This window comes from Cololabis saira, chromosome 7, assembly GCF_033807715.1.
Source record: "Cololabis saira isolate AMF1-May2022 chromosome 7, fColSai1.1, whole genome shotgun sequence".
Lineage (NCBI taxonomy): Eukaryota > Metazoa > Chordata > Actinopteri > Beloniformes > Belonidae > Cololabis > Cololabis saira.
Window position 1 is genome coordinate 35,447,683 of NC_084593.1, and position 13,922 is coordinate 35,461,604.

The 13,922-nt window shown below is 40.4% G+C and overlaps 1 protein-coding gene across 1 annotated transcript; it reads left to right on the top strand.

The window, feature by feature from the left end:
- Positions 1-372: 372 nt before the first annotated feature.
- Positions 373-13,284, top strand: LOC133447646 (probable G-protein coupled receptor 174). The gene is made up of 4 exons (XM_061726369.1): positions 373-648; positions 935-1,103; positions 10,037-10,477; positions 12,347-13,284. The coding sequence occupies exons 3-4, from the start codon at positions 10,274-10,276 to the stop codon at positions 13,130-13,132; spliced, it is 990 nt and encodes a 329-aa protein (XP_061582353.1). The 5' UTR covers positions 373-648; positions 935-1,103; positions 10,037-10,273; the 3' UTR covers positions 13,133-13,284.
- The last annotated feature ends 638 nt before the right edge of the window (positions 13,285-13,922 follow it).

Below are 13,922 nucleotides of genomic sequence, written 5' to 3' on the forward strand. Positions count from 1 at the left end.
TTCGCCAGAGATTCAGGTCGCGATGCACACTTTTGCAATCCCTGAAAGAAAACTGTTTGGTTCAAACTGGTTGGGTGGCCGCTCTGACTCTACATCACCACCAAACTGAACCTCGCTCTTATCTCCCTGCTGTGAAACTCCAGCATCACACCTCAGCTATCATTTACGTGTCAAAAAGAACGCACGATAACATATCTGGTAAAATGCATAGATCTGCCGTTTAGTTGGCTCACATCACAGTTAGATATAGTGCTATGGGCCATGTGCTTAATAATAGAAGTAGTGATGTTAAAAGTTCTTGTAAGCCACACCCCCTCTGTTCATAGGAAGCTCTTGTGTGAGCCAAAATCCCCAGTGCTGCTAAAAGAGAGACAGAGAAAGGCCACAGAGCTATTGATAAAAATAAGGAGCGAGAATACAACAGGAAACGCTTCTTCTCCACACAGCTGATGGATTTGTAAGATAGAAAAGGTGATAACGTGAAAGGAAACAGTGACAGAAGAAAGGAGACTGATAAAACTGTTCGATGAGGAGGGAGAGAGAGAGAGCAAGAAAGAGAGAGAGAGAGAAAGAAAGAAGTGTGTTGGCTGATGTTTCACCCTTCTGCTTTTTGATGTTATGGCGGTGTGAAGTTTTGAAGACAAAGAGGTGAGAAATACCGTCGATATTCTATATTTTTACAATTAAAAAACCGCCCGTGAACATCTGAAAGTAGATTCTTGGAGTGTGGAGTCATTCCTCGTGGGGGATCTCGCATGTTACTCCAGTGTGAGGAATGTCTGTTATGTTGAGGGAGTGTGTGTTTGTATGGATGTGTGTGTGTCTGCCTCCGTAGGCGGGTGTCGGGTACGTCTGTGCTCATATGTGTCCATGTGAAATGTGCTTGATGGGGGATTGTGACATGTTTTTGTGTTGTTTTTATGTGCCGGAGCAGCACGCATGTGGAGGAGACCTGCTCTCTCCGGCAGCGTTACACGAGGCCAGATGTCACGTCTAAGTGGAAAAGCTGTCACACATCAACTGCCCACACACTGATGATTCACTGCCGTTCCACCGGGGTGCCCACTGGCACGATCTGAGGACTGAAGGAGTCAAACCCCAAGGTAAGAAAATGTAACCTTGTTGCAACCTTAATCTGAAGTTTGAAACAAAAAAAAAGTTGTATTCACATTCCTTCAGCTGCAACTCAGAGGCATATATATATATATATATATATATATATATATATATATATATATATATATATATATATATATATATATATATATATATATATATATAATATATCCACTGATGTCGTCGTAAACAGGAAATGAAAACTCAGCCTTAGACGATGGCGAGCGATATGTGCAAAAGGGAAAGTAACAAGTGGAAAATCCGTAACACAGAGTTCTCTGCTCATAGGCGTTGAGATGAAGTCTGAGGACTGATCGTCTCTGGGGGCTCTTTCTCAGAGCTGTTTAGTGAGCCTGGCTGTCAGAGAACTGAGGAAGAGTTCAAACTGAACACAATCCTCTCCTAAAGCCAACATTTCCACCACTTTCTGACGGGAAACTGTTATTACATGTTTTTTAGACTTGTTGAATATCGTGGTTCCTTCCTGATGAGTTCCTGGCAGCAAACCAGCCAGAGAGCGTGACTCACCCCCGGGACCCCTCGCCTTGTTGTGAAACCCCCGTACCTAAAAATGTAACTTTCCCCCTACTGCCCTCAACCCTGCACTCCATCCACCCTCTACCCCAGTTAAAAAAAAAAGAAGTTGACAGTGTTTGGTTTTTTTCTTTTCCACCCCATTAATCAAGCCCCACCCTCTCAGATGTATCTTGTGAATGTTTGGAGGAGGCAGATCCGGCCAAGAGAACTTCCTGATAAATCTTGCTAACTTTATTTGAGGACGTGACACCAGCTGCATCAGTAATATGCTAATTATGACTGTTTCGTTCTGTCGACCCACCAGTATTTTGATATGCTGATACTGATGTTTAGGCCTGGAGACATAGTTTGAGTTAGTGGATTAAGACACCCCCGAAGCAATGAAAACAACAGGTTGGGGGCTGGATATTGTCTATATTCTTCTTTTTATTTATTTATTTATTTTTTATTTTATTAGTTTGCACACAATAAAAGTAACACTTACAATCAAAATAGTAAAACAAATGTGACAGGAGAGGTCAAAAAGCCAACAGGTTTATGCAGCGGACCTCCCCTCAATTTAGGAAGTAAAACAGTAATTACAAAAAACAACTTTACCGGTAACAGTAAATTTTGCAATATATTTAACATATTTAAGCACGGAGAAATACCTATGATACGATCTACAACCCCCCTAAAGTGGAGTGGAGTGGAAGGAGTGTTGCTACTGCTCCTGTTGATGCTGTATTAACTCATCCACCCGTCCATTTTTATATTATTTTGTTGACAGGGAAATTATCAATCAATCAACAATTATTGACTTTTTTTTATTTAAATCAAACTGTGGCTTAACCCACTTAATACACAGGACATGTGGTGATTTCCCCCCTAATCCTCCAACTGTATGGTCATTTTTCTATGGCATTTGACATCCCAGTTAAGGGCCATAGAGAAAACCTATGGAATAAAATAAAAACCTTACCATAGTCCATCCAGCCTTGTTGTGGCCAGACTTCTACCTTCTTGGAAAACATCCTGCTGGAACCTTCTCAAGCTTTAGATTAGATCTTTATTTGTCATTGTTATATAAAAACTAAATTAAAAGAGCCATCAGTCAGTGTTACCAAACAAACAGTTAAGTGGACGAGATGCAGCAGCATCTCTGTGATCAAGATTCAAGGGTCTTTATTTGTCATCGAGCCAACGTCAGAACAAAAAACAAAAAAACAAACAATCAACAGGAGGCATGGGTAGACAGGTGCCTGAGGCTGCAGCATGAGGAGGCGCCGCCCTTAATCCACTCTCCTCTAGTCATCCTCCTGTTTATTTAAAGCTAGACTCTGGCGTTCAAGCAACAATAGGTCTGTCGCTACGTCATAACGAGTGTAAACTTTTATCGGAGAGCTGAAGGGTCTGAAGTAAAGCAGTTTTAACTTTGTACTGAATTTACACTTGCAGCACGATGGCATTAACTTTGGCCCAGAAGACGAGTGAGAATAAAATGTTATTTTAATCCCCTGAAAAGACTAAAACATGTCATTCCACTGCAGTGATGTAATTTACAGGATCCCCAGAGACAAACTAAGGTCAGTGTAACTTTATGAGCACATAAATAAGTGTGTTACACAAACTGTTTGTACTTTATGTCTCTGCCGTCTTAAATAATTAACTACTGATCGTCAAATATTACTGTTAATAGTGAAAAAATGAGGAGTTCATGGACACTGCTTTCATAGTTCTGTCATACTGATCGGGTTCTGTGGAACTCAATATAGTTATTACCATCTGATAATAGCCCGAGTTGATTTATTCCTTTAAGGAAAGGGAGGACATACGATGTAATGCAAAATGATATTCCTTAAAACAAAGATTGGTAAGAAAATGATGTTCACTTAAATCAGTGTTGAGCAACGTATTCCCTCAAGTCTCAACATTGATTTTTCATAAAAGTTTCGACAGTCTGTTTCAAAAAGTATCCCTCCTTCTCCCTCCCTCCCTCCATCCAAGAGTTGTTTTAGGACTTGATTTTGCATCTTATTTGCATTGTTTATCTCCCATCAACCTTGCTGAGATAATGACAAGCATCCGTGCTGCTAAACCCTTAACATTTCTGCTGGATCGTGTCCTAACTAGTGTTTAAGTATGTCACGGTCCTCCTCAACACCTCTTATCACCATTGTTTCATGCTTGTTTGTATTTAGATATGTATACAAAAAGACAACTGAAGAATAAAGAAATAGCTGATACAGATAATTTAAGAAATGACATATTTTTGCCGGAAAATGCTTAACAAATGCCGGAGAAGTGAGACGGCGTACCCTGAAACCAGTGTCTTGACTCTTTGGGTCCTGGGCTGTAGAGCTTATTGCCCAAACGCAGCAGCTCTGTCGGTATGCATGTTTCCTTGATCCAGACGGCCGTACTGCTGCAGCACAAATTATCTCCGGGCCTTATCAGTGCTGTCTGGTCTCAAGGGCTCCTCCGTCAATAACAGGACATCAAACATCAACAGAGGTGGGCAGAGTAGCCCAAAATTGTACTCAAGTAAAAGTACTGTTACTTCAGAATAATATGACTCAAGTAGTAGTAAAAAGTAGTCATCCAAATAATTAAAGTAAAAAAGTACTTGGTGAAAAAACTACTCAAGTAGCCTACTGAGTAACGTCTGATTATTTTTTTTTTGACACAACCATTCAAACAGACAAAAGTACAAAATTATCATCTTCAGGCAAATTAAATCAATAAAATAATAAAAATAAAAATTAATAAAAAATAGCTTAAATTAAAATAAGCTTAAAGTAAATTCAAGTACTTTAATAAATAATAAGATAAATTAAATAACCGAATAAAAAAATAAATTAAGCACAATTAGCACAAAATTTCAAGCCTTTGTACTTTTCTTTTTTAACCAGGCAGAACTAGAACAAGCCCATGAACTCATAGAAACTCTGTGTGTGTTTGAGTCTGTGTAAATGTGACAAAACATGCAAAACATTTTTCCCAAAGAATCACCCAGTGATGTCATGAGATTGACGCGTACGTGGATAAAAGGGATAAAAGAAAAGTAACAGCTCAACGTGGCCTAATGTAGCAGAGTAAGAGTAACAGTTTCTTCTTCACAAATCTACTCAAGTAAAGGTAAAAAGTATAGTGATTCAAAACTACTCCTAAAAGTACAACATTTCCCAAAACTTACTCAAGTAAATGTAACGGAGTAAATGTAACTCGTTACTACCCACCTCTAAACATCAAGCACGACAGTCTAGTCAAGACCTGCTGCCGCAGAGAACCGTTTTGGGAAGCTGTCAGCAACTGAAGTTTTTGTTTACTAAATAAACGACTACATGAACTCGCACCAAGAAAAAAAAGATGGAGTCATGTTGACAAAAAAACAAACAAACCTGCATTTCAACGGTCCTGTCTTGCGGCTCCTGCAGCCTCCTGTGGTCCTCTTTTACTCTTCTGCCTCTCCGTCTCCCTGCCGTGGCTGCACCTCCCCGCTGCCCGTCTCCATCTCCTCTGACTCCCACTCAGTCCCCTTTCGGAGGACAGAAACGTTGACATTGATTTTCAAAAACTAAACCATAAGAACTAAAACCTCCTACGCGTCAGTAAACCTACATGTGTTATACTGTGCATGTACCAGACTAAGTGGGAACACTAAATTGCTCAATTAGTCTCCTCGCCCTTACAGTGACCTGTCTCGTGGTTTACGTAAAAAAAAACAAATGTTAAAAATAAAGCTGAAAGTGAAGTACACAACCCGGCTTATTTCATTTGTTCAAGACTGTGAGCTGTCAGTGATTACGACGTTGTACAGAAGCTTCTGTGGCCGTGCATGTTCAGGTTCATTCAAGGAAATTCATTTTGTTTTAGATGATCAAATTGTTTGAGATCTCAGGTCAAATAAGCCTTTGAATTTTGCAACACTGAATAATGAATCAACCTGCACAGGCCGGTTTATGAAACAATATGCGTATTAGCTTTCTCCGACATCTCGCCACAATAATTGATTAGTCTGCAGAGTCTATATTCAAATGCTTTACCATGAAGTCGTTTGCCTAGCTACTTAAAACAAACAGTGTTTATATTTGGCCTTTTGTGTTAGCAGTAACGGCTCTACCCTGTGAGTATTTTTTTGCTTCCTCTGTAGTCCCATTGCTTCTAAACCCCATTAAATTGATATACCACTATTGATTAGCACTAGTCAAAACAATATTTAAAAACAAATGTTGCTCATTTGCAGCCACTGACAACTAGAGCACCTAAAAAACTTGAGCATAGAGTCGGGACCGAGAGTGCAGCATTGGAAGATTCTTAAACCACTGGGATTACAGGGTTATTTTGGAGACAAAACCCTATTATGACATTATTTTTATTTTAAAACAATCAAAACTAGTTGTTTCTGGTGCTAAAAATGTCAGACACCCTATCTAACTATACCTCATTTGCAAAACTGTAGTACTATTAATGTTACTAAAGCAGAAGCAACTTTTCTCATAATTACGCCGAAAAATTGGTTTGTGCATCATCATTGAGATGACTAACTTCTTAAAAATCCTTCAAAGAACCGCCTGGTACCTGGTATCACTAAAATGCATCATAATTCTCTTATCTTGTCTCGTCGTATCATCTTTCCTTGGATTTATGTATATTTTAGATTGAGTTTAACATTATTTTATGACATGTAAAACCTTTCAGATCGTATCGGAAGACTTCCCCACTCTCACAAAGCCAGTTTAGATTTTCCAGGAAGTAAAGCTTTTCATAGAAGTGAAAAATATAATAAACATTTAGACAACAAATTACTAAATAAACTAAAAATATTTCCATAAAATAGAGTAAATAGATGAGGGAAGTAGGACATCCATCAGGCAATAACCTGAGTAAGTAATGCAGACCTACTGTATGTTGGGTTGGTGAAAACTTAACATCTCACATAAAAACAAACAAAAAACGCTTTAAATGATTTCAGTGCTCTTCTGGGAGCCAGTGGAGGGGGTAGACGACAGGTGTGATATGGTCATTTCTCCCTCGTTTGTCAACAGGTGAGCAGCAGCATTCTGTACAAGCTGCAGGTGATATTGTGAAATTTGATTAATATCAAAAAATTAATGTTGCAGTAATAGAGCGATCTGACATGATAAAGGTCACTACTGCGCAGGAAGGGATGACTTTAGCAGGGATTGGAAGTTGAAATAAGGCTTGACTAGACAAAGAAAGTCTGTCTGTTTATCAAATTTTAAACTGGTGTCTGAGGCCACACAAAGATTTTTGATCACATGATTAAGATGAGGGGCCAGAGCATCAAAACCTGGAACGATTGTAGACACTGCTGGGCAGCTTGGAGGGGGAAAAGACTAACTTTTAGTTTTGCTCTCGTCTAAACAGAGAATTTGATGTCATCTAAACAACTGTGGGTGGATTTGAAAGTGCTTGATGAATTGGACATGAATGCCAAATAGATTTGTAAATCATGCAGATAAAAGGAGACATTATTATGTGAATTTACTCCCGCTAATCGCAGCATGTAAAAAAACAATAGAACAGGGCCCAAAATAGATCCCTGTGGCACACCAGAAGTGTTGAGGAGGGGGATGGGTCATTGATCATGATAGAGCGAATCCTGTTTTTGAACAGGACGTAAACCACTGCAGCACAGGTCCCTGAACGCCAACAAGCTGATCCAGACATTTCAGGAGGACTGGGTGGTCCACAGTATCAAGCGGTGTGGATCACTCAGTGTGGACCGACTACAGCATTTGATACTGTTAAATTATGAGCCCTCAAGTCCTGGTCCAAGACAAATGCTCTTGCTCAGACAGCGCCACATCAGAACAGGGGTGTCCCTCCTTGAGGGCCGGTGTCCTGCATGTTTTAAGTGTTTCCCCCCTTCAACACAACCTAATACAAATGAATGTGTCATTGACAGAGTTGTGCAGACGTTGATGAGACATTGATAATGACCATTAATTAGAATCAGGTGTGTTGATGCAAGGCAGCATTTAAAACATGCAGGACAGCGGCCCGTGAGGACCGACTTTGCACAACCCTGCCCCAGAACATCTGAAACAAGGAGATGAGTTTTGGAAGTCTGTCTTCTGGTTTGACACACAGGGATGTTGAAGGAGAAGAGAGGCCTCCAAATCAAAAGACACCGTTCTCATTGTGAAACATGGCGGTGGGAGCACAATGCTGTGGGGCTGTTTTGTTGCTTCAGGCACAGGGAACCTCGTTTCAGTGAACAAGATCATGAAAAAAGAGGATTATGTTATGTTCTGGTATTCTGAGGAGTGATGTAATCGGTTTGTAATCGGTTTCTGCAAAATCTTCCAACAAGACAAAGACCCAAAATGTACATCTAAATTTGTACAAAACCTTTCGATGACCACCACAATCAAGGTCCTGGAGTGGCCCGCTCAGATCACAGATCTCAATCCTATGGAGAATCTGCAGAGCTCGAGGGTTTACACACAGAATCTCACAATTTGAGTAGCCGGAGGAAATTGCTGTTGAACATTAGGTTCACATCCACCAAGAGACTGTTGTCATAGTTAATTGTCAAAAGTCTAATCACTTTGATCTTGGCATATCTCTGTTTTTCTTGTTTCACTTGGGCACAAGACCAAAACATTTTAGTTTAGCTGAATGGAGTTTGTGTTTTGAAACCAAATAAACCAAATAAACTACTAGTCATGACCTTTGAAACTGTCATGGCAGATCTTATATGGTACAAAGGGTTTTGTTTGTTTTGTTTCATAATGGGAGGGGGGTAATTCTGACCTTAACTATAGATAAGACGCAAAGTTTTCCACAGTTCAGAGAGTTGGGAACCAACTGCCAAGTATTTGACTTCACTGGAAAATCTCAGAGTCACTGCCTGAACGGACGGTTAATTCTTTTACGATATAAATCTTTTCTTGTCCCTTTACTTCAGTACTGAGACAATTCAGTATGTAAAATCTGAACAACTGATGTATCTTTCATCCTTTAATTGCAACAGTATTGGTTGTGTTACGTATTCATTGTCAGACACTTTGATATTAGTTGGTCGGAGCCTGTTTTGTTTTTCCACAGGTCAGTTGTGTCTTTGGTTCTGGAGCAGTGTTGTGTACGTTTTGTGTGGCCTTTGTTTACTGGCTGTCATCTTTAAGCAGCAGACTTTCTTACTTGAAAGAATCAGTGAAAGAAGTGTATCAGGTCTGAGTCAATAATTACACCAAGATTTCTGGCTTGATTCGTAGCTGTCAATGACATGGAGTCAAGGTGAGCGCTGATCTTTTCCCTTTCATTTTTAGGGCCAAAAATAATCACCTCTGTCTTTTCTGCATTTAGCTGGAGAAAATTCTGGCACATCCACTCATTGATTTGGTGAATACAGTTACTCAATGACATCAGAGGACTGTAGTCACGTGATGACACTGAAATATAAAGCTGTGTGTCATCGGCATAAGTATGGTAGGAAATGTTGTGATGTTCCATAATCTGAGCTAGCGGTAGCATATAGATGTTAAATAGAAGCGGCCCGAGAATGGACCCTTGAGGAACCCCACAAAAAAGTGAAAAAAACAGAGACTTAAAACACCATAAATCCTGTGTATTTAACAACATTCAAAATCTGTAAGAGCATCAAAAATGATAACCTTTTTGTGACTCTGGTAAACTGTCCAAATGAGTTTGCAGCAGGAACTTTACACCCACAAACGTTGACAAAGGTGGGTGAAGCGCTGGTCTCGATATTACTGTGTATTTTCCACCTGAGATAAATGTCAGTATGTGCAGCTGATCCATGTAAAAGAAAGAAAAAGGTATCTCAGATCGTGTAAACTACATTTATTTTTGTGGTCTTGTGCACATGAGGAATTAAAATGTGCTCTAGGTGTTAATCGCTTTTTTAAAAAACACTGGTGCTTTCGCTCATCGTGGAGACGGCAGGTTTGTCTAACCTGTTAACCATTTGTCTGGTGTACCTCTGCAAACCCTGCTTGTTTCACTGGTGCTTACCCTTGTGGTTGATCAGACCGGCTCATCGTACGCTTAGCAGCGAGCGGTATGTGGGCGTTCGTCACATCTACTTCTCTGTGGATTTTCATACTTACTGTAACAGTCAGTGCAAAAGGCTTTGAACAGGAGGGGAGCTGCTTAAGAACTGAAACTGACCGGTTTATAATGTGATATGTGTGATCAATAAAAATGCCTTCTGCAAAACTTGTTTGGTTGCCTGTGAAACATGCAAATGTCGCTGTCATTAGAAGCAGCTTTATAACAACAAAATGTCTATTACATCTATCCCACTATGCAAAATGCATGAGGTGGAGCCTGATTCTGGTAATCGCAACAACCATATCTCTCATTCATTTGCTTTAGATTCACTCACTCACTTTTTCTTTTTCTTTTTCACCAGGCTACTATGGTTTGACAGGAAGAGCTCAAAAACAGAGCAGCGCAGGACGCAAACGGCACCAAAATACCTGATTCTTCTGTTCAGACTGCTGCAGAGAAACGACAGCACAGGTCACAGCGTGAACTCTCTACAATGGACAGCATGGATGCACCGACCTGACCGCCAGCTGATCACAAACCGCTTCTTCCTCTTATAAACTCGCTGCAGACTTAAAAGGCAAATCGCTGAAGAGCTGACATGTCTCTGATGGAGAACGCCACCTGTGACAACGGCACTCTAAAGATGTACCAGCACCACATCTATGCTGTGGTGTATAGTGTGATCCTAGCCCCAGGCCTGCTGGGTAACGTGCTGGCCATCTGGGTGTTCAGGATCTACATCAGAGAAACCAAGAAGGCCGTGGTGTTCATGATGAACCTGGCTGTGGCCGACCTGCTGCAGGTGAAAACACCCCATTGGTTTTCATTCTTTTATTTACTGGGCTTTTGCATGTAACCATACTGGTTCGCTTTCCCATCTGAGCGCTCATAACTTGTTTTGTTTCCTTGAGCAAAACCAAATAAGGCAGTCATGTGATGTGAATGTGGTGAGTTTCATTCATAACTCAGGTGCAAATGTCAAGCCTTCCTGCTGAGGAATAACTGTGGAAGTCACACTCACTCCAACTTTAAATTAATTATTCATTATATTTATAATTTTCCATGGCTAGACAAGTCACTATGAACTTTTGTTCAGAGCCACATTGCCAGGCAACCCGTATAAATATTTGTCTTACATTGGAAATAAATAGTGTGTAGCAACTGTGTCAGAGGACAACATGTCACTTTCAACCTATAAAGCAATTCCAAGTGTTTATGCAACCTATAAAACTATTTTTATGTCGTGCAAATAGAGATTTCCAGGTCCCAGCAAACTTCTCTCAAAAGTCTCAGAAGCAGCACAAAGGAGTATTCTTCATGTTACAATATCAGTTTCTGCCTCATTTTGAAGGACTATAGATTACTTTTACGAAGTGTCATCAGGGTCTCGCAGCCTAAACAGGCCTAAATAAATCATGACTCCCATCTTGGTCCTTTCTTGCAAATTGAACAGCCTTATATCACCCATCAATTTTGGTAAAATGCATATTACTAAACGAATTACTAAATAAATACATAAATAAATGGTCTCATCTCTGAAGAGTAAATTAGCTGTGTTTGTGTAAAGGAGCTTTTTGAAAGCAGCAAACCTCCCTCATTGGTCAGACAGCTGATTTCCACTCTTTAACCCGCTTTTCTTTGCTCAAGGCCAAATGGGCCACAGAAAAGGATGCTAAATAATAATAATAATAATTTGTGGCAGCAGATTTACAAAATGCAATTTCACGAAGGATTTAAAAATGCAGCGGTGAAAGGAAAATGGAAATGGAAACATAATTAGCTTTTTAACTCCCTGAATAGAAAATGTATTCCTGAATAAATGCTCAAATCCAATTACTTATTAATTTTGAAAATGCTTTTTCAAAAAGGATATTAAAATGTACTCTTTAAATGTATTTTTTTTTAAATTTACATCAAATTTACATTAAAAATTACATTTTCTAATAATGAATTTATTATACATCTGATGGTGAAAATGTTTTTATTATATCATCATGGTATGGCTTGTCCTGCAGGGTGCAATTTACTGGTAGAACGAACAATGGATGTGACTTCATAAATCAGCAAATACTTGAGGTAAACATCATACAGTTAAAAAAAATGGAGGAAGATGATAGCAAATGGTTTTTACCATCATATAAACATGAATGAATAAACTTCATTGATTCATTCATATCTTAAAATCCTCACCATTAACTGTAGGCTTGTGAAGTGGGTTAAACCAGAGGAGCAAAACTGCATCTGCTGTGGTTGAAATAACGAATCCGCTCTATTTAACCATCATTCAAAAGGACAAACTAAAAGCACTGATTAGTCATTTACAAAAGAAAAAGCTAAAATGTTCCTTCACTTTAAGAATAGAATAGAATAGAATAGAAAGCCTTTATTGTCATTATATTTCTACAATGGAATAAGGCAGCAGCTCCGTCAAAGTGCAAAACAAATGTAATATAAACAAGTAAACTGTACACAAGAAATATGAACAAAAGAAAAAAAAAAAAAAAAAAAGTAAACATAAATATATATATATATACACTATAAGGAAAGAGTGAATGGGAGAATAAAATAAAAATGTACATGGATGGGTGGAGGAGTGTGCATTTATAGATGATTTAGCTTTTCTTTTCCCTGCAGTTCTTCTTCAAATAACTTGACATGTGCTTCTCCTCAGGTGCTGTCGCTGCCTCTGCGGATCTACTACTACCTGAACGACACCTGGCCCTTCGGTCATTTTCTCTGCATGATCTGCTTCTACCTGAAGTATGTCAACATGTATGCCTCCATCTACTTCCTGGTGTGCATCAGTGTGCGTCGCTGCGAGCTCATCATGCGGCCGCTGGTGTTCCACTCGTCCAAGCGCAAGGGAGACTTGTTGATATGTGGGCTGGGCTGGCTGCTGGTGTGTCTCTGCTGCCTGCCTTTCCCCGTGCTGAGAAGTTCGGACCCAGATATTCTCTCAAATTCCACCCAGTGTTTCTCAGAGCTGCCGACTAGGACTATCAGTCTTCCAACGGTCTGGGCCATCCTGGTCACAGCAGAACTGGCGGGCTTCATCATCCCCCTCATCTTAATGCTGGCCTGCGCCTGCATGACCTCTTGGAGCCTCCGGGGGACGAGGGCAGGGGCTATTCCTGACACGGGGGAAAAGCGGAGGGCATTAAGGACGGTGCTAAGCTGCGTTGCCGTCTTCTTAGTGTGTTTTTTACCTTATCATATCACTATGCCCCTTGATTTCCTGGTCAAAGCCAAAGCCCTCACCAACTGCACCCTCATGGCTTTCATCCTGCGATGTCACCCCGTGACTCTCTGCCTGGCCAGTCTGAACTGCAGCCTGGACCCCATCATGTATTATTTCACAACCAAGGAATTCTGGAGGAGACTGAGCAAGCCAGAGATACCAGACAGCATCCCCTTCAACAGACGCCTGTCCTGCATGACGGGAGGAGATGACGACTAGTCTGTGTTTGCTGCTCACGGAGAGCGCTGGCGTCTTCTCAACCACTGACTCCTCCAATAAAGACATTCACATATAAACCATAATTAACATTCAATTAAGTTTGTGAAAAAGCAGAACTGATGTTTATGGGTTGTTTTTTTTTTTATTTATTTATTTCTCATTAAAATATGTTTTTAATACATGTGGACCTCTTGGTAAGTGAGACGCAGAGCCGCTTGGGAGATTTGCGAGGCCCTGTGCGAAATGGCCGGGGGGGGCCCTCGAAATTTTTGGGGGTTTTCGGGTCAGATCGGGTGTCTATATGCGCAATTTTAACTCTCCAATTAGCAAAATACTGGATACCTTCCCCTGCCTCATCATCATCTGGGCTTGCCTGGACGCGGGGCCACACGGCTGCTTGAGACCCGGTCGGATCAGTGATTTTTGTAACAAATTTATCAAACGAGCCTTTCAGAGAGGCATTAAACTCTTCCATTTTCTTTAGTTTTTTTCTTTTTTCATCCCCTGATGGAAATTTCCTGATTCTGTCTCGTTCTCTCGACATTGTGTGACAGTTTGTTCCAACTCCACCGTCTGGATCAGAGCAGCTTGTGTCTGCGCTTGGTCTGATCAGTTGTATTGAACAACAGACACGCGCATCATTGCACATATATTTATTGATATCCACATACTAGTACACATTTAGGTCTGTAATGGAACGTGACTGTTGATATTTATAAGGGAAAGAACGGCCCATAGCGCGAGGCCCCGTGCGGTCGCACGGTTCACACACCCCTTGCGCCGGCCCTGG

Coding starts and splice junctions, on each gene's coding strand:
- LOC133447646 (XM_061726369.1), top strand. CDS start 10,274: ATGTCTCTGATGGAGAACGCCACCTGTGACAACGGCACTCTAAAGATG. Junction 10,478..12,346: donor CTGTGGCCGACCTGCTGCAG/GTGAAAACACCC, acceptor GCTTCTCCTCAG/GTGCTGTCGCTGCCTCTGCG.